This window comes from Hevea brasiliensis, chromosome 9 (genome assembly GCF_030052815.1).
Source record: "Hevea brasiliensis isolate MT/VB/25A 57/8 chromosome 9, ASM3005281v1, whole genome shotgun sequence".
Lineage (NCBI taxonomy): Eukaryota > Viridiplantae > Streptophyta > Magnoliopsida > Malpighiales > Euphorbiaceae > Hevea > Hevea brasiliensis.
In genome coordinates this window covers 4,384,893-4,406,986 of record NC_079501.1, presented here as the reverse complement: position 1 = coordinate 4,406,986, position 22,094 = coordinate 4,384,893, and the positions used below count along the sequence as shown (strand labels likewise).

Sequence of the window (22,094 nt, the reverse complement as noted above, 5' to 3'; positions counted from 1 at the left end):
ATATATATATATATATATATATATATATATATATATGAAAACACAAAAATTTTTTAAGTTAATTATATTTTAACAGAGGACATTAATTAAATTTTCTAAATTAATGATTTAAGGATAATAATAATAATAATAATAATAATAATAATAATTGCAATTAGTTTAGAAGAACGTATATAAGGAATTGAAATTCCAAATTTGGAAGAATACTATAAATTATAGGAGATTAATTAGTCAAGAAAAAAAAAATTCAAAGTTAATTAAGGATAAGATAATCCAAATCATGTTGTTTTATGTGGGCCATTGAATTTTATTAATAAACAAGACATCTCACAAATTGATGATCATGAATTATTTTCTGGACACCATCAAAAATCAAAAAGGGAAAGTACAAAATCCCACGGCAATGGGGTCCATGGAAGTTGCCACTCTTAATATATATATATATATATATATATATATATATATATATATATATATATATGTCTATAAAATGTATGCTGCCATATAAAATTTTAATTCTATCTTATAAATTTTTAAAATTATTATATTTATATCAAGTAATAATTTTAAATAAAATTAAAATAAATAGATTTTTCATTAGTGCCATCACATAGAATTGCAAAATTAATAATTTTATGTTAAGTGATAATTTTTAATTGAATTTATTGAATTTTTTTATTTCTTAAACAATTATAATATATAATTTATTATAGAATTTAATTTTTTAAATAGAAAATTATTAATTAATTACAAGATATAGTCATTAATTTATTTTTTTTCCAACAATTGTAATGTATAATTATTATATAATTTAATTTTTTAAATACAATATTTAATCAATTTGATATTTTAAATTTAAATAATGAAAAAATATTAATTATTAAATATAATTATTATCTATTATTATATTTTCTAATTTTTAATTTGAAAATGTCAATCACAGTAAAATCAAAATATATATTTACTTTAGATGAAAATCAAAACTATGAGGTAGAACATATTATTATTATTATTATTACTAAAGAATGATAATATTTTAGAGTTTTAATATTTTAAATAATAATATTAAAATTTTTTCAATTAAATAATAATATTTTTTTTAATTAACAATGGTTTAATGGCATAATTAATTTTGAAATGAATTTTTTTTATTTTCGCTTATAAATAGTTAATATTTTTTGTCATTTGACGCATACAAAACCTTTTTCTCACCAAATATTCTTTTTTATCTAATTACCTTAAATATTCTTTTGATTTACTCTATTATTTTTATTATTTCTTTCAAAAGTTATTGCCCTCCATTCACAAATCTTATTTATATATTTTTGTTGATTGTTATTTTCTTATAATATCAAAAAGAGTTCGTTAAATTTTAAAGGATAGTGACTTATGAAAGAATTATCTTTAAAACAGTGTCACCATGCCTCAAATTAGTATTTTATTTTCCTTCATTTTTTTAAACTAGCATTAATTTTATGCATAAAATGAATTAAATAATGTTTTTTCTTAAATAAGTATGCTATAAATTGATTTAAAAAATTATTATTAAAAGAAAAGAGAATTTATTTAAATTAAATTAATTAAAAAATTATTTGATAATAAAAAATTATAATTATTTAAATTATTATAATATATAGTTTAATATATAGGAATCACAGGAGTTGGAGAAGGAACCAGAGATTCTTTTGATGTTAAAATCTGTTTAATTCAATCGCTTACTTAAGTCGAGTTTAAGTAAAATAATTGTTTTTATTAAGAGAAAAATATAACGATGAGAGATAGAATGACAAAAATGTCCGTTTCTTTTTTAAATTTCAGCGATGAATACTGTGGGACCCAGAACCGTGTTGGCTACATATGGGTTATCAACAATGCAATATTATATGGCCTTTGCCGTGCGAGTCGATGACTAACCAGAGAATAATATCTGCAGTTAGCCAATAAAACGAAGATAAAAATAAATAAAATAAGCTAGGCAGGATTCGATGTGTCTTGTTGCAGAAAATCAGATGCTTTTTTGTTGAGATTTCTTTAATTTGTGGTACAAGAAAAGAATTAGTGGTATATAATTTAATACATATATTTTTTATATATTTTATACTTTTATAATAGCTTTACAAAATTTTATTAACGATAATTTTTAATTAATCATAATTTTATACCAAATGTTAATACATAAATTTTTTAATAAACAGTATAATTTTATATTTGACAGAATGTATAAAAATACATAATATTTAATTTTAAATTTTGAAATAAGTTGATTAATAAATTATTTTTTATTACATTTTAAGTTAGTTGATTTATATTAATAAAATGATAAATAAAGTAGAAAAAAATATATATGTCACATGGTGATTTTTAAAGTATCATATTAAAATTCTTAGATTTAAAAATAAAAAATGTTTTTAAATTATTATTCTAGTGAATTTTTTTAAATATATATTATAATATATTTTATAAAAAAAATCATTTTTCTAATCTAATAAAAATTTTAATTAAAAAATATTATTCTTTTAAAAAATATATAATATAATGAGCAGAATTTTATAATGTCTAAAATCATAAACTTAAGAATTTTAAAGTGTCACGACCCAACCTACGGACTGGACCGGTACTAGGACCTGGACCGGCATAAAGCCCCCAAGACCCGTAGTAAGTCTTACTGTTCTCAAACCCATGACCAGGCCCACTATTTAGGCCCAATATGCATATAAAATAATTTAAATTAAACTGTTATAATTTTATTTCGGATCAACTTTAGCCCAGCAATTATCCGAAACTAAAATTAGGAGAGCCCAGCTCAACCCTGTTACATCATTTACAAACTATTCAAAACTCATAAAAATTTTTCATTTATTAATACAAAAATTTAAATTCATGCAGTCCCTGACAGGATAAATGCTACTACTAGTACATGCGGAGTTTTAAATTATAAATTTAGATAATAATAATACAGTTAAGAAATTTTTATTTTCATAACCTGCGAGAAAAGGAATAAGTTATTCTGAAAAAGGTCTTCTCCTGTAGCCTGAAAAAAATATGGTGAACAGGAGTGAGCGTTCGACTCAGAGAGTAAAATATCAATTTTAACCATAATCTCTATAACAATCTAAAGCTAATGCACCTTGTAAAGTGAAAATGCAATATCGTCAATATTTTCACGTCATAACAGCAAAAAGATAATCTGTAGCACTCACACACCCGATAAAGTCAAATAATACATATGTGGGAGCTGATCCCTTATACAGCCCTCTTAATCCAACCTGTGCCAGCGAAGAACTCAAGCCGGACTTTCGCTTAATAAACCAAATCGGGGTCCCAGCGAAGAACTCAAGCCGTGTCTACCCCAAAGGACCGGGTCCCAGCGAAGATCTCAAGCCGTGTCTGCCCGTCCTGTCCATAGCCAATACTATACCACACGCATGCCAACTTACGCACACTGCTTCAAATTACCACAACAACATCCATGGCACTTTAACAATTATGAATGCAACATAAAACGTGCCTAGTGTTTAACTATATAAATACATATTTATAAGTGATGCATGGGCATGCTTGAACATATAATAATATTGAAATTACAATTAAAATTAATATTTTACTCACTGTACACCGAGGACTATTGTGGCTGCTGGATGGAGGAGAATAGCTGACATTGATTACCTAATAATTAAATTATAAATTTATTAATACTAAGTCAAAATAAAACTCTAAAGAGGTAACAGACAGCCTAATTCATGCCGAGAATCCGACAGTGTTTCTCCTATACCTGGGACCTACCCAACCTAAAAAAAGCTTCAAAATACACTTCTATATTTGCTAATCACACGATTACAACTCAATCACATCACAAGGCCCCTCCTGGGCCCACCCAAATAGTCAACAATCCACAATTTGAAAAATTACAATTTAGCCCCCCATAACTAGTCCTTTTACAAAAACTACCCAAATGAGCTCTAAAAATTCTAAAATTTTGCCCCGCGGTCCTTAATAATATTATAAGGCTATTGCAAAAGGAATTATAATTTTCCGATCATCCACGAATATTTTATGAATTTTATTCTAAAACAATATTAGCCGAAAATGAGCAACTTGGAGTTCGGGTTTACCTATGCCAATTCTGACACCTGGAATGCGTCCAGAACGTCTGAAAATGCTAGGATTAACTATAATATTGACCATGTTCTGAGACGGGCTGTCGGGCAGCTGGATTTGACTGAAAATGCAGTCCCGACGCCGGTGAGCTATCCTCGATCTGATTGCACCTAAATTAAGTCTAAATTGTGTTAATAATTATTATAAAATTATTTTTAAATTTTGATAATCGAAAAATTTTAAAAATCTCATCAAACAATCTAGACCGTCCGATTATTACCTTTTTCAAATGGTGTCCGATCGGAGCGGGACCAGTCCTATCCCGAAGATCTCGTCGTCCTGAGTCCATCGGTGGCCTCGGATTTCCGATCTGGCGGTCGGATCGCAGGAAAAGTGGCCGGAAAGCCACTGCCATCACTTTCTCTCTCCTCTTTCTCTCTCTTCGAAACTCGCCGGAAACTCCACCATTCCGGGCATGGCTGTTGGGAAAATGAGGCTAGGTTTGGGGGGAGTTGGTGGTAGCTTGGATCACCGGCGTTGGTGGCCGGAATCGGCCGGAAAACGATCGATTTCTCTCTCTCTCTCTCTTCTTTTTCCTTCCCTTTCTTCTCTCTCTTTCTCTTCCTCCTTGCGCTGCCACCACCTCTCACCGTCTGGAGCAGCTCCGGTGGCCACTGGGTGGTTGTCCTGCCGTCCGGCTTCGGCCCTTGCCGGAGGAGAAGGGAAAGAAAAAAAAAATGAGGAGGGGGAAGTCGGGAAGGATGCATGGAAGGGGGGGGGGGGGCTGTTTTTTTTTTTAAAAAAAAACCTCTAATTACACTATTAGTCTCTCAAGTTTCATGAGTTATTCACTTAAGTCCAAATTTTTAATTCTTTGAAATTTTAGCTTTCAATTTTTTTTTTTGGTTGTTACATAAAGTCTTTTAAAGATGTAAAATAAATTTTAAATAACTTGTTTTTGGTATGAGATAAGATTTTAGTAGTTGAAATTTAAAAATATTTAAATAAAAAATTGATGATTAATATAATAAATTAAATATTTTATGCAAAAAAATAATTAGCCTTCTTACTAAGTTAGATGTCACTCTTTTATGAAGCTATTTTGAGGTTCAGTTATATATATATATATATTGATTTAGTGCTAACTTAAAATCTATATAATGCTATGTACTGCACTTGTACTGAATGTCCTCTCTCGATGTCTTTATTAGCAATATTTAGGAATCTTATCTTCCCAATTAATAGCATGTTTGTAAAGGATATCTTGTAGTATTATGCTACTTTATTTACTATTGGTTTATTTAACTGAATGCATCTTCTTATCTTGAAATTATTCCCACAAATTAAGCATTTTGAAATTTGAGAAGTGAAAAAAAGTGGGTGATTAATTTAGGAGAAAAGTGCCAAAGAAATTTTGCTTAAATTATATGAGAATGAATAGTTATTAATCTCGCATTGAATAAGTCGATTGAATTGGTGAATTGACTTTTAAATCAATCTAAATTTATAATTAAACCAGATAAGAAAGCGACTCGGTTTGGTGATTGAACTGATAAATCGGTGTGATCCGGTTGACTCGACCGGTTCAATTATTTAATATAATTTCTTTTAGTATTAGTATAGAGAATTAAATTCAAAACCTCGTAAAAAGTTTTTAAAATTAAAATCAATTGAACTAGCTTGATAGTTATATACCTTTTTATTTCAATATATTTATTTTTTAAAACATGGTTAATATTTTGTAAATATTAAAAAAAGTTAACATTTATATATGTTTGTATACATTATACTACTAGAATATTTTTATATAAAATCTAAAAACATTATTAAAATTTATTAAATATAACTTAATAAACGTTAAAGTTTTATTTAAATAATTAAAATTTAATTAATTATATTTATTTATTTGCTTATATTAATAGTTGTTATATTATTAATTTTAATAAAATTATATATATTTAATTAATTTTTAATGATCAACTGGTTAAACTACTGACCCATTCACCCAGTTCCTTCCACGAGTCAACTTTTGGGTCGAGTTTAATAACACTGGAATGAGATTAATTATTAAATTATATATTTATATATAAATTTATATATTTATTATACACATTTTAACTAATTTTGTATGTATTTTACTATAAATATTTAATTTAATAACTATTAAACCCATTATTATATAAAATCAAGTTTATATTATATCCATATTAAATTATATTATCTCTGTCTATTTTTATCTGTTGCATTAGTGTTTTACACAGTTACTAAAAAAATATTGGATAACCTTATTTTTGTAAAAACATACTATTAATTTGCTAAACTATCCTCTATCTCACCTAAAAAATTATATAAATATTTGTAGTATTTAATAGAGATAAATAATGAAATTGAAAAAATAATTAATACCCTTTGATTTTTTAAATATGATAAATAATTTAAAAAAAATTTAAATACAATAGATAAAAATAAATGAATAGCATTTTAATAGTAATAATGAGAGGAGGGAGCATATATAAATGGTGTGGGTGGAAGAAGATGCAAAGTCAAGAGAGTCGGGGTTGGAAAGACCATCCAAAGTGGGGAAAGTGTATCTTTCTGAATAAAGCAAAAGGGAAAAAAAGATGCATACTTTTGAACTTTTATTGCTTCTGGCTCCCATTTGTTATGTATGGCCTTTGCTTTTCTGAATTTGAGGGGGGAAAATGCCCAATATATGAATTGACTTCCAATCAAATAATCGTTCTGCAATATAATAAGATAAGAAGGTTGGATTGAACGTCCACTCAAAACATGGGCCATTACCCAGATTCAAAGATCGAACCTATCTGCTCATTTCCTTTCTGCGCATGCTTGAGCCAGTTTTGTTAAGTGAAGGTCTACAAATCTTTGGAATTAAAACAAGAAAACAACTATCATGATATCTAAGAAGAAGAGAGTGCAAGTTGGTATGTGGGTCATTCTAATTTCCAACCAGAATTATTGACACTTGAAAATTTAGCTTTATTCCAGTCTTTAAAATTTATTCAACACAAGACAGCTCCCTGATATTTGATAGGCTAATCTTGGAGCTTTTTCCCATATAATTTAGATATTTGTAATGATAGCTCACCTCAAGTTGATGATTGACTTGAGTCTTCGGCTAGTGCCTGTCTGTCTCTCCATAATTTTTTTTCTTTTTATATTTATTACCAAGACATTTTTGAATTGTTTTCTTCTTTTAATTTTAAAATAACAATTTATTTTACATAATTTGTTTTAAAAACCTGGCCTGGCCGCATAGTGTTAGCATGGGCTTCAAGCAGATAGCTACTGTTTTGGATTGGGAAAAGGAACACTGGTTAGGCCCATGGTTCTGTAAAACGGAAGGTTCTACAAAGTCTCAAGCTGGGGGCCCAAAGTCTAGCAAGCTGCAAGTCAATAAATAAGAAGGACCACCGACCACCAACAAAAAGGCCAATTATGCTACAAATTATGAAGAGAACGTAAAAAATTTATTGCTCACATTTTTAGTATATAATTAACACATGACCAATGATTAGTAATATTACTAGGGGTGGCCACGGTTCAGGAACCGCCGGTTTAGGTTCAATGAAATCATGAACCTGAACCAAACCGCCAGGGGACTGTTTGAAAGACGGTTCCTGAACTGCCGGTTCCGGTTTGAGCCCCTGTTTAAAACGGTTTGAAGGGCGGTTCGAAAAATAACGGTTTAAGACAGTTTGGAGGACGGTTTGAAAGTGATTTAGGGATGGTTTAAAGGTAGCTTAGACAAAAAAAATTACAGAAATTTTATTGATTCAAAATTTAAGTTATATTTGTAAAAATATTTTAATTTTTCTTAGAAATCTTTCAATCAAAATAAAATAAGAAAAAAAAGAAAGAAAATAATTTATCTTTAAGAAAAATTTAATAAATAAAGACTTGAATCTGATTAAAAAACTAGAGATGAAATTAATTTTTTTTAAAGAAACTAGCAAAAAGTGTATGAACTTAATTTTGCCTAAATATCTCTTTAGGATTTAGAGGAATAAAAATTTCTAGTTCTATTACTTGCCTTTTTTTAAAAATTATATAATAATTGATAATTAAAAAGTATAAAAGAGAAAAAAAATTAAAATAGAGGGTATTGAAAATTTTATTGAGGATTTAAAGTAATAACAAATTAATTGAGATAGTATTGAAAATTTCAGTAAGTATATAAAATAATAAAGTAGGAAAATTAAGAGAGTATTGGAAATTAAAATGAGTGTAGAAAATAATTATTTAGAGAATTTGAGAAAAATTAAAAAAATATTAAGAATTGAAGAAAATGCAGAGAATAATTGTGTAGAGAATTAATGATATATATAAATGAATTAGGAGTGAGATAACATATTTATTGAATTTTTTTATATTTAAATCGCCGGTTTAATCCGGTTTGAAATCATCAATTCAATTCGGTTCGGAACCGCCGGTTCACGGTTCTTAAAAAATATGAATCTGAACCAAACCGCAGAATGATGGTTTCGGTCCGGTTCAAAGCCGATTCCGGTTTTGACCGGTTTTGGTCCGGTTTTGACCGAACTGATTCCGGTTCAAAACCGGACCGTGGCCATTGGGATCAAATATATATATATATATATATATATATATATAAAGTTTCAAATGAGATGAGAAACAAGAAAGTGCATCTTTCAGAGACAGTGGTAAAGGGGAGCAAGGAGAAAGTTGTGTTGGATACCGCAGTAAACGACCAAAATAACTGCGAAAAGCCTAGGTTTATTTTCACTAGTTTTGTACACCCTAAATATGGAGCTACAAAGGCAGTCGAAGTCCCATTATTCATCCACAGTTGTTATAAAGTTATAGTCAAGTTATGCGCATACCAATCATTCATGGAAATTTGTGGTCATAAAGCTTTTACAGAAATTCATCAACATGTGCCAAACTCCGACCTCTTTTAATTAAGTCTTTGTCTCTGTAAAATCAATGGGTAAAAAAGCAAATAATCATGGATAAAAAGGCAAAACAGAAAGTGGTTTACTTTATGCTTTGCAAAGGTCAAAAAGTTTCAATTCCCAAAAAGCGCTTCTTTACGATGTGCATTCATATACAAACCCATTTCAACAACAAATAGGTAAAAGCTAAAACAACCTTACCCTTTTAATTAATATAGCATCAACATTGTTCTGAATAATGTGAAGGTGCATTAGAAATGAAATTATAAAAATGACAGATGCTTCCTAGATTCCAAACCTGCTTTCCATATATGAACAGGATGGGAAGGAATACACAGAAACCTATATTCAATGCTATTCCTTTCCTTGTCACACAGATGCACTGTGGAAATCTGTGTGTGAGGAAGAGCAAGAAGAAGGAAGGGAGGTTGGGGGCAAGAAGATGTGTCGCCTATGCCCTAGAGAGCATGGAAACTAGACCACTATTTTGCCCATCTTTCAAATCAACTACTGCTCTCATTACATTCATTCGGGATATATGTTTTCCCTTTCAATTCCCATAAAAAAATTTCAGAAGTGCAGATAGTATATTAATCACCAACCACTACTGAAAACACTTGTTGATCCAATGGGTTTATCACTAACCCTCTCAAATGTACAACGAGAAAGCACAAAAGTAGAAAAAACCTCACTGCTTAAGCATGTGCTTTAGTTGCACAATGTTTTCTCTGTAAATCAATCAAACGTTCCATTTCACCCATCATTATCAATCAATCCATTGATGAGCATGGACACTTCACATAGAAACCTGCTGTTTCAACTCACAATATCAAGTGGACAACATTTGGCTGGCTGTTCAAGTGAATTTCATTAGTGCCCATATTTATCAAAATGATTCTCATACTAATAATACCAACTCAAATGAAGAGACAAAAGTGGAAGTTCTGAAACCAATCTAGAATTTAAGTTTCCAAATTTATTACAAACAAATCATCTTTGGAATGAATTAGGGTTTAAACAAGGAGATAACAAAGCCAAGACTTGTGGGGTTCCCTTAATGAGACGCAGACGTCGTTGTCCTCACATGTATAAACACAATGGTCTAATACCCAACTCAAAGAAAGAAAAGAGTAAATCAATAGGACAAAACCAATGTCCTTAATAATGGAGGTCCATCACCAATATTAATGGCATGCAAATCAAATGATCCTATAATGTTCAACTATTCAACTTGGTCTATAGAGAAAAACAGAAGTACTTGCTTAGAGCAGAAGCAGATAAACAAATGATAGAAGCATCACAAAACTTTTCATATATATTACATGTATACCAAGCGCCAAGCACCACAGTGGCATCTACTAAAAATGTTTCTATATATATATAAAAAAAGATATAAAGTATTTATGTATACTTCTACACTAATAAAATCTACAAAATCAAGCGACTTTTCAAATAATGACAGAAATAGAGAACGGGAAGGGAATCGCTTTCCTGCTAGTACATCTTCCCCCAGGTTATGCCTTTTCTAAAAGATTTATTTTGAGATTAGAGCATGAAAGAGCAGCATTAAAAGAAGGAGGAGGAGGAGAAGCATAGAACTTTTACCACAGTTGAAAGCCAGATCTGAAGGTACCAGAAACGAACAGATCAGATACTGGAAGCCATCATGAGAGAAATCTGCATAATGAAGAACTAGAAAAAGGCTGACAAAAAACACCATCATCGCAACAACAGGAAAAAGAAAAATAAAAAGAGGATAATGATGAAACTTTTATTCAAAGTGGATGGTCAAACACTTCATCATTACACCAATCTGCAAAGGTCTAACAATCTTGATTCGCCTAAAAATGAAAAACCATGATCTAGACCTGTCGATGTTTCCCAAAAAAAGACCAATATAACAAATTAGAGAAAAGGAATAAAGGAATTTGTAGAAAACCAAACCTTTACGTGCAGGCCTTGAAAAATCAGGATGGAAGCATTAATTGGGGGGAATGAAGCCTGGTCCGACGACACTAGCTGATGATCAATCTACTTTCTACATCCATATATGCCCTAGATCAGATCTATGGATATATATAATTTGAGAAAAAATGGATCAAAAGAGAGTCCTCGAGCCAGACAACATTCCCCTCAAAAGAGAAGCTTCCTTCGAATTCATTCCAGAGAAAGAGAGATGAATTTAGTGCGTGGGCGTGTGTATTTCTTGGGCTCGTTTCTTATCTCTTTATCCCCCAAGAGTCTCGCCTATCTTCAAGGGGGTTGAGAGCGAGAGGGAGAGGGGAGAGAGAGAGAGAGAGAGAGAGAGATTTTGGTGATCATGAGGAGATGATGAAGGGAATGATATCGCACGCGGGTTATAAGAAGAGTAGTAAGAAGAGTGGAAAGCAAACGTTAAAAAAGACAAAAGATATGTGCAGACCCGACCCTACCAGCTGGTTTTTCAGTTCCAGAAATGACCACGACCCCATGCACCCACTCTCTCTGCCTCATGTACACATGATAGCATGTATATACATGCGCTAAAATCCATTTCCACCGTTTGATTTCCTAGATGACTATGATGGTAACACCTCGTACGGGATTGACTCCGTGTACAGGAAAGAAACCCGCCATTAGATTTTAGGTCTGATGGCTGATTGTGTCATCACACACGAACTGCCGTGTCCATGTACTACGTAACCTAGAAATCGAGACACATTATGGACCGTAGGATGGTGAGAATGTACCACGATACAAAAAGCTGTAATATTTAATTTATTGTGTAATAACAATAAATAATTTAATAGAAAAGGAATCAAAGTAAAGGGCGCCTAGAATTGAGTCAGAGGAGTGGTTGAGTTATTGAGCTGCCCGATAATGGAATCCCTATTTATTATGTTTTTACTTTTTATAATCATTTCATTCATTTTTAAAGTTTTTTTTTATCATCAAAAGACCAAAATACCCTTATTTAGATTATTTACTGTTTTCTGCCCTTCATCGTCTCCCCCCATCTCCAATCTCGTTCTCCCCTCACACATCTACTTATGCCTATGTTCTTGTGACTTAATCTTGTCTCGCTCATAGGCCACCATTTTTCTAAACTCGCATCGCCCTTTATCTCGCAACTCACTTTCCTACCACCCACTGTCATTTCAACTGGATATCGCATTTGAAGGCGAGGTTGTAACTACATTGCAATTGATGGGGCAAACACGACACATAACATTAATGGTTGGAAGAGTAATAAGACAGTGGGAGGCTGAGAGCAAGCAGGTTTGTGATGTCGTTGATATTTAACAAACAAAAAATTTATCACGTCAATGACAACTCAATGCTTGCAATCTTGGAGGAGACTCAGCTCCTTCACTCACATTTTCTTGTTTCTAGGTCTATGATATTTTTTTTGTTAATTTCATATCTATTATTAGATTCTAGTTAATTTCATAATGGTCTATTGGTTGTGATTTTTTTTTCTTATGGAAGAGATAAAAATGGGAGGGAGAGAGATAATAAGAGAGAGATAGAAGAAGAAAATATATGAGAAAAAGGAAAATTATTGGTAATATAATAATAAAAAATTTAATTTAAGAAGTTTATTGGAAAGGATGCAAAAAAAAATTATTACATTTGATAGAATAAAATCTTAGATGTTAATTTATCTAAAAAAATCTTAGATATTAATAAATATAATTATTAAAATTAAAAATTTATATAATAAATAATAATAAAATTCAACTTTTTTTAATATATTATTGGAACCTCGTCTGCCGTGTCACTTTTAGGCAGGGGCGAGGAATTCGAGGCGATGACCGACACATACAGGGGTCCACGCTTTCCTTTTCACTTGGCCTTTTTACCCATCCCAATTCCTCGGCGACTCTTCTCTGAATTTCTTGGGTCAAAATGCCTGCGTTTTTTTTTTTTTTCTTTTAATCCACTTCGAATTTCTTCCCATTTTCCAATTGAAAGATTATGAATTTATGTTCATGCTAATTTTCAAAAAATATATATATTTATTTATTTTTTCTGAATAGGACTCCACAAATACTTTTCATGCAATAACTTTTTTTTACTGTGGGTCTGAGCATACCAAAAAATAGAGCCCCTTCAATTCATCTACTATATTTATTTTAACAATTGATTCAGGGATCACCAAAATGCATGGATCGTTGTCATAGCCAGCACCATCTTTGGCTACTTATGCTGGGCAAGCAAGAGAGCAATTAAGATCGGAGCAAGGGATCGAAACAAGATGTGCCTCTGAGATAATGATGTGTTTGGTTTATTAAAATGGGTCATCTTCTTTCTTTGGGGTCCAGAGAGACTGGGCACGGCCTTCATTTTCGAATACACATAGCCATGAAATTTAATGGTAATAAATGATGATAGAATAATTAGGCATGTGCAATTTAGAGGCAGCTAATTAAGTGAGGTTTTAGAAACATTGCAGAGAGATTATCCATCTCATTACAACCATCCTATTACCCGCAACTGTATACATATCTGGAATGTTGATTGGGAATTGATGAGAGAGCATGAAACAGAAGACGCTTTGTTTTCATATGAGGTTGGTGCCCGTAAGTTGTGCTGCCATGCTAAGCTATCACCTCCTCTCTACCACCACCATCATCTCTCTCCACTGTACATCAGAGTGACAAACGGAGAGGACGACACTGGCTCCAGATTTCAACGCCTCACAGTCTTGAAAATTGTGTCTACATAGACAGAGAGAGAAAGTGGGATAGGAACAACACGTCAATGTCAAATCCCCTGCATCTGCAAACCAGGTTGTCGACGCTTCAAATTTGTATATGTATATATACATTTATTTTACGACAAAACCCAAGAAAATGGTGATTTTATCCTGCAATTAATGTTCTGCTTTCTTGTTTTCAAATTTTAAGTTCATTAATTAATAATCAGGGGCAGCCTTTTTCACTAGCTCAGCACCATCCCCTGTTCCTCAAAATGCATGGTCACGTGCCATATATCGTTACATGGGTGTAGAGCATTTGAAAGAAGGAATTAAAAGGCTAAGCAATCTTTGGAGGTATGTTTTGAATAATTGTATTAAAATTAATGATGATATTAAAATTATTATATTACACATAATTGTTAAAATTTTTTAAATTAATACTTGTACTGGGAGAAGACTTTTTTGCCACCTAAAACCTGTAGCTATCTATTGTAGCATTGTAATTAGTGAAAGTGACACAGTAAGACCCCGTTTGTTTGTTTATTAATTTGAATTTATTTCGACCCCTATCTTCTTTGCGGTTGCTGCATTTTCTGGTCCTCTTATTTTGATTTGAGCTTGGAGTCCTGGTCTCTGCCATGGTCACACACTGAGGTAAAATGGTCAGGTAAAAAAAAAAAAAAAGTACAAGATCATTTATAACATATTTATAATATATAATTAAGCATAAGAGCATTTCATTTCATAGCTTAAATTATCATTGATTTCCACTTTCAGTTTTAGGTAAGGTTTAGGCAAACTTCTTTTCACATTGATGAGAGAATAAAACGACTGAGTTTATTTCAATGGGCACAGAGTTGAGATAATGAATAATGATATATGAGTCCAAAATCCAGACTCAATTTCTTTTTAGAATAGTTAATTAAAAAAAAAAAAAAAAAAAGCCTATAACAGGAAACCTTCTGACTTGCAGTTCCACTTGAGGCCCCTTTCTATTTGTTAAAAACTGCTATTTTTTGCTGTTGGAGGCCCACTGAATCAGGCCCACATTCCACACAAGACGTGCTCGTACTTGATCCTTTTTTTTTTTTTTTTTAAGGGTAGTTTATAAATTAGTCTCTCATATATGTTAAAAATTGCATATTAATCTTTGTATTTTAAACGTCTAAAATTTATATTTAAATAACTATATATTTTATAAAAATAATATGTAAAAAATAATTAATAACAAATGATATGCTTTATTACTTTTTTTTTTAATTTTTACATTATGGTCTATAATTTTATATAAAATAATACTTTTATATAATTTAATATGATATGTTTTAGTAATTCGTAATTACATATAAATTATTTAAAATTTTTAACCAATTTATAATTTATATATATATATATATATATATATATATATATATATATATATATCTTAAGTTAAATTATAATTTATATTATTATACTCTATAGAATGTAACCTATTCAATACCTAAATGAAAATCGTAATCTAAACTTACAAAAATGTTAAAAATTATAATAATTAAAAATAAATTAACCATATTACTGATGACTTATGAAAAAAAAAAAGTAAAAAATGGTCTCATTTGCTATTGATTATATTTTAAATTTTATTAACCGTATTCTAAATTTTCATTTATGATAGTTATTTTATTGAACATTACTTTTTTATTTTATGAAAACTTAAAAGAGGTTAATAAGATTTAGAGTACAGTAAGTAAACAATAAGTGAAATGATTAATTTATATTTAATTATATTATGATTTTAAAAAGTTTGGGTGCAATATAGATTCCGATTTTAATTTAGATCTTTCAATAGATTAATTTCAAATAAGAGTAACCACGTATTTAGCCATTTGTATTGAAGGGATAAGATAAGCTTGAAGCACTGGACCTTGTGTCGTCTGTGGATTGGAATTTGTCGAAGGAAGGCCCAAGTGGTGCAATGATTGTTAAGTTGTTGATGCGTCTCTGGCTGGCCTACAGCCCAACAGTTTTCCATTTCTCACACGTTGCATCGTAATTCCTAAGAAGATGCGTGCGATCTAATCAGGCGAGACTAAGTAATCATTAATAGGACAATTTATGAATATATTACATTATATATTGTTAACGTTTTATTCCTTCCAAAGCTCCATTTAACATGATAAGCAAGTTACATGTTTATAGGAACTCAAAAGCCGACAAAATTTTGTGACTATGACTGCGATTTAATCCCTTAACTCCTCAAAATCTACGTAGCCAAATTGACCCACTAATTACATCCAACTTGTACAAAGTTCAAATCCATCCCCTTCATATAGACAATCTCTGTAGCTTGTATTGGACATTTCTTGAGCTAATGTGGCAACTTGCTCTTTTATTTGTCCTTCTAAGCATCCCCCCTTGTTTATCTTTGATGATATGCTTATCGCGGACTTTGCTCGCTTCGATTGGTCTATTGTTCCATTGCTTTCCCAGACGGAAGAAGGGTTAATCATAGCCCCCTGCTACTGCACTTCATTATACATCAATCCAATGGCGTATTCTAGTATTCTAAATGGTAAAAACTATCATCATTTCTCTACATAATTAAAGTCATTTATTAATTAATACTAACACTTAATCATCTAATTGAAAAATACTATTTATTCTTATTTACTTTTAATTTTTATAAAAAATATTTTATATATTTATAAATATGTGGGGATTTTTCTAACAAATTTAATGAATTGTATCTGCATCAATCTCACATCTTGTATTCATCACCTGTGCTGCTCATTTTCTTTTATTACGCTTTTTAATTAATTGTAATTAAAATTTTAATTCATAAGAAACCATTTCAATAACAATTTCCTTCTACTTAAATTTGATAAGGGCATTAGATCAATTATAGAAAAAGAAAGCAGGGCTTAAAAAATGCAATAAATGAAATTTGAATAAAGATTCATAAAATGCAATGCAACTTTTAAATAGTAAAATATAGACCTGGATTAGGAATGGCTCCTATTAAATTCAAAATTTGCCTTATTTAATGGGTTAGTTATTAGGTCTAGAGCACTAAAAAATTATATTATCTTATATATAATAAAATAATTTTTCATATTTATGGTGATGTAAGGCTTATATTAATAAAGAGATGATACATATATATTGAGTGTACATAATAATTTCTCAAACTAATGGTTTCGAGTTTTAAAATTGAGTTTAGCAGGTTGGTTGAGGGTCCTTATCTATTGAAACTAGCCAAAATCAGCCTGTTTAAATTAGTGGTTCCAACGATAATAGGCTTGATTTTTAAATTTTTTTCTTTTATTTTCTTAAAATTTATATTAAATTTATATTTAATTTTTTTATTTTTTTAAGTAGATATGAAATTATTTAATTTATAAATAATATCTCAAAATTTATTATAACTTAATAATACCTATGATTGAGTCGAAACCATTTTCAACCCGTTTCAAATTGAAATCATTTGGCATTGAAATCGTTTCCAAACTAATAACAGACTGAACCATGAAGTCGGTCGGTTTTTGCCCTCAATGAATCGAACCTGTTCGTGAACCTGGTCTAGTAAAATATGATTTTAAGAAGGAAATTATTGTGAGCCGTTCAATCTCATACACAATGGATATTCAACGGTTCACGTTCTTGGCACATCCAGAATTTTGTTTCGCAAATCAATGGATTACAGACAAAGGCAGCCGCAAAACGTGGCAATGGATGACAGAATACAAAAAAGCACAACAAGACAGGGGCCTCAGATTCAAAACCTGTCCCCACACACGACTCTCTATAGGCTACGTTATTCAAGCAACAATAGGCACGTGTCCTCCCTTATTACCCTTATTAAACAAGCTTTCTACGTTGAACCATGAAGTTTCCGCCACGTCTTTCGTTACCACCTAACCAAAATAGAATGACGACAAAATGCGATTCTATGGTTTGACCCATTGCAGGTGCCGAAATATTATTGGGTGACGCGTTACAGCTGCTAGATACTAACTACTGGGCAACTATTCTCATTGGCTGGAATTATTATTAATTTAATTTGTTAATATATTTTGACACTTTAAAATAATAATTTTTTTTAATTGATGTTTGGTGGAGAACAAAAGTCGGGCACGTCGAGGCTGTGCTCGTGACAGTGGCGGCTCACCAGTCGGCTTTTCCTTGGCTCATCCACCGTTTGTCCATAGATAAATTACAACAGTACCGAAGCTCACCATCTTTTATGATCGGAAAGTTAATAAAATATACTTATCTAAAGATTGGCCCAGTAATTGATCGCTAAAGACATAGATCGATATCACAGTTTAGAAAGACGAATAGATGATGAGGATTAGGATTGGTTGCCTCTCCAATTTACATAGAGAATATACCTGAACTAGACTTTGATAGCATCAAATGTAGCATTTTGTGAAATAATAAATGAATGATTTGGTAGTGCCACGTGATTCACGTTGCAATAAAATAAGGTTAAGTTGATGACTAACATTAATTTTTATTTTTAATATGGTTTATATTTTCAATGATATAATGAATAAAAAAATATGCTTCATTTTTTTTTAATTTTTTAAATTATCTATCTTTCATCATTTCACACTATAATAAATTTAAATTTTAATTAATAACATTTGTTTAATAGTATTTTATATGTAATGTTAAAGTAATAAATTATATCAAAATAATATAATTAGAAATCAAAATAATATGTAAAGTAATAAATAATATATATAACTTCATTCATAATAGTGCTATATATTAATATAAAAATATTATTAAAAATTTTAGATTATGAAATTTATGCAAGTGTTCATTAATACAAGGTATTGAAATTTTGACGGGACATAAAATATTTTGGTAAAATTTAAATTTATTATAATATTATATTGAATTATTAATTTTTTCAACACTCTTAAAGATAAGAGAAAAACACAGTTTAAATTTAACTTTTGTTTATGTTACTTATAAATAAAATTTATTATTATTATTATTGTAAGAATTATAGAAGAGAGAGAACACACACTAATATATGAATCTATTTTTATTTATTTACATATGTAATTGATGATGCTGGCACACAAAATATGTGAATTGATTTGATTGGTGCAAATTTTTAATTCATGGGCTATTTGGATGTCTATTCATTTTATATATTTGATTAGTCGGCAGGACATTCAATTGATTTTTTTTTCTTTAAATTAGATGGACATAAGATAGGATTGAATATAAATTTTTATCTCTTTTAATTAGATATATTTATTTAGACAATAATATGAGAAGAATAATTGATTATTAATTAGAGTAGGTACTATTGGAATATATATTTTGATATTTAATAATTGATTATTTATTATATAATTTATAAAAACATATGTGGCTTATGAGAAATTCGTAGGTTGAGAAAATTGGAAATTCCTAGTAGTGAATATAGTAAAGACATGAAATCAAATAGACAAGCCGGCTTGAATTGGCTAACTAGGCTCTTCTGTAGGCTGAAGCCTCATTCAAAAATGAAAAATAAATTAATTCTAAAAAAAATAGCAGCTTGATTAAAAAAAAAAAAAAATGAGAATGTTAAACTGAAAAGATAATTGCCATACGCATAAAGCTCTACCCGGCCGCACGGAGCGGGATATAAGGGCAACAAGTAGATCATTTCACTCAGAGGCGGAGCCGTACTAACACTCTCGCAAAGTCGTAATTCGATAAATAGTTTCACACTTCTAATTAGGGACTCAAAATTCCTGCAGAGATCCCAACAACATGAAGTTTGATGAAGCAGAATATTCGCCTTCCACAGAGGAGCCTTATAGCTCCATGGACACACTCGCCACCACTAGAAAGAAGAAGAACAAGAATAAGAGGAGGTTCAGTGATGAACAGATTAAATCATTGGAGTCCATGTTTGAAAATGAATCAAGGCTTGAGCCTCGAAAGAAACTGCAGCTTGCTAAAGAGCTTGGTTTGCAGCCACGACAGGTTGCAATATGGTTTCAGAATAAGAGAGCTAGATGGAAGTCCAAGCAGCTCGAAAGAGACTATAGGATTCTACTAGCCAATTACAATAGCTTGGCTTCCAGGTTTGAGACTCTGAAGAATGAGAAGCAGGCGTTGGCAATCCAGGTACTTAACTACACATTTTCTAGTCTTGGGTAGAATCAATGAGATAGTTTCTTTAATCATTATAAGCTATAATCTAACTTGCGTTCTCCAAAATTCGACAGTTGCAGAAACTGACTGATCAGTTGCAGAAGCGAAGAGAGGAAGGCGAGTGTTGTGGGGAGGGGGTAGCTGTGAATAGCAGTGAAGGTGAATCAGAGAATGGAGAGGCCACAAAGTGTGACTCAGAAGCGAACCGCAGCTTGTCATTAATTGAAAGATCATCACAACGATTGGGAGTTGTTTCAGATGAAGACAGTAGCATAAAGGTTGGATATTTTGGGTTAGAGGAAGAACCCAACCTTATGAGCATGGTGGAACCCGGTGATGGATCATTGACCACATCACAAGAAGATTGGGGGAGTTTAGACTCTAATGGCCTTTTCGATCAATCAAACAGTGGTTGCCAGTGGTGGGATTTCTGGGCTTGATTGTGAAGGAAACTATAGTAGCGAAGCATAGACTAAACTTGCAAATGATCTTTTTACTGGTAGAGTCAAGAAATTTGGAGAGGCAGAATTGGGAGATACCATAAAGAAAACAACATTTCAGTGAAATGCATAGAAGGAGGAATTTAATGAATAGGAGCAAACAGGAACTGAACAAACTGCCACTCCACACGCGTGCAAAAGCTGCCATGGTCATCTGATCAATTCTCCAAATCCGCCCTGAAATTAATGAAGTTGACTACCAGTGAGTCGAGGAAGCTAACACGTGGATGTTTCTATGCGAATTTGAGAGAGCATGAGAGAGAGAAATCTTGCGCAAATACTTTACTTCAGACACTGAAACATGTACTGGTTTAGCTACAACTTACATCATGTTGGTAATATGCTATCTGATATCCAGTTCAGAGTCTTTTTTTTTTTTTTTTTGCCATATAAGTTTCATACATACCCATTATTATCCAACTAATTAACAAAAATAACTAAATTGAAGGATTCAAGATATTTAAGAAAAACAGATAGGGAACATGATAGTCCCAAACATGCCTAACAGTGACAGGCTGTTCTTCCATTGTAATTTGTTTGTTCATCCAGTGGCTCACTGCGCCCTACGCATCACAAGAATGGAAACTACCTATGGTTTGATTCAGCAAATTATAGAATGGAAACCATGAAAACCTAAAGAATTAATTCAATGACACGATGCTTGATCGCTGTCTGTATGGAAGCGTATCCGACGGTTGAGATTTCTTGTTTTTGAGTCGATGGCGTAGATGGTCGGACTAAATTAACAAGGCCCACTTTCTTAATAAATTTCGCACTTTAGTTCTTGCCTCTTGGTCAATGTCGGTCCCACTTCCATCTTTCGTTATTCACTTTGTAAACGGCGCCGTGTAGTATCTTGATCGCAAGAAACGAGGTGTCGCTTAATGAGAAAAACGCCAATCTGAGCGCAAGTATTTTTGAGCCTCTCAAAGGAAGCAAGAGCAAGGGAGAGAGAGAGAGAGAGAGGAAGTGAGCAACTATTGACCGACCTCTCCAATGCGGTGTTGAGAGAGCAGAATAGCGAGAGCTGCAGCCCAATACCGAGAATAGCAATCTGCATTCTAGTGCCTCTGTTCGTGAGTGGGCTTTCGGTTTCTATTTTTATACTGATTGTGGTCCACAATCCTATCTTCTTTCTTTCCTTATCTTCCTCTCTGCTCTCGTTATATCTTTCATAGCTTGGAACAGAATTAATTGGAGGCATAAATATGTTATTTTTCGCTTACTTCGCTCCTTCCCTGATTCTGACCTTGCTTCTGCACTTGAGGGACAGCTTGTTAAGATCACTAGGGTACTTCACTATTTCTCACTGTCCTTTGCTCCCTTACTAATTTATTCTGTTTCTTTTTTTTTTTTTTTTTTTTTACCGCCGGGCGGGACGCGGGGTGCTGGTGTGGGTGTGGGGTTGGTTGGGGGAGAAGGCGACATTTTGGTGTAAAAGACTTTTTCTTTTTTTTATAGCGAACATTGCAGTGTTGATCTTTTTTTCTTGAATTTTTAATGGGGTATTTTATCATCAACCTACTGCTTAACTGGTTTCAATCAATGGATTTTTATGCTTATCCTTGTACATTATGAATGTAAAAATGGCATTGTGAACTTTGAAACAGTTTCATGGCCAATAGAGTTGCTTTATTATGCTGTACAAAAAGTAATCTTGTTATTATCAAATTAAATGAAAAGTTCAACCCTCATATGTGTAAATGGAAATTGATTAATTTATTTTGCGGC

General features: G+C 31.4%; 1 protein-coding gene and 1 long non-coding RNA gene across 2 annotated transcripts; one reads left to right on the top strand and one right to left on the bottom strand.

The window, feature by feature from the left end:
• Positions 1-9,215: 9,215 nt before the first annotated feature.
• Positions 9,216-11,495, bottom strand: LOC131182957 (uncharacterized). Its single transcript, XR_009151111.1, has 2 exons — positions 10,980-11,495; positions 9,216-10,876 (listed from the first exon to the last, which is right to left on the bottom strand). It is a non-coding gene; the product is annotated as an uncharacterized LOC131182957 (long non-coding RNA).
• Positions 11,496-19,269: 7,774 nt separating this feature from the next.
• On the top strand, positions 19,270-20,730 carry LOC110640382 (homeobox-leucine zipper protein ATHB-12). Its single transcript, XM_021791671.2, has 2 exons — positions 19,270-19,836; positions 19,938-20,730. Exons 1-2 carry the CDS (start codon positions 19,477-19,479, stop codon positions 20,301-20,303), a joined length of 726 nt encoding a protein of 241 aa, XP_021647363.2. The 5' UTR covers positions 19,270-19,476; the 3' UTR covers positions 20,304-20,730.
• The last annotated feature ends 1,364 nt before the right edge of the window (positions 20,731-22,094 follow it).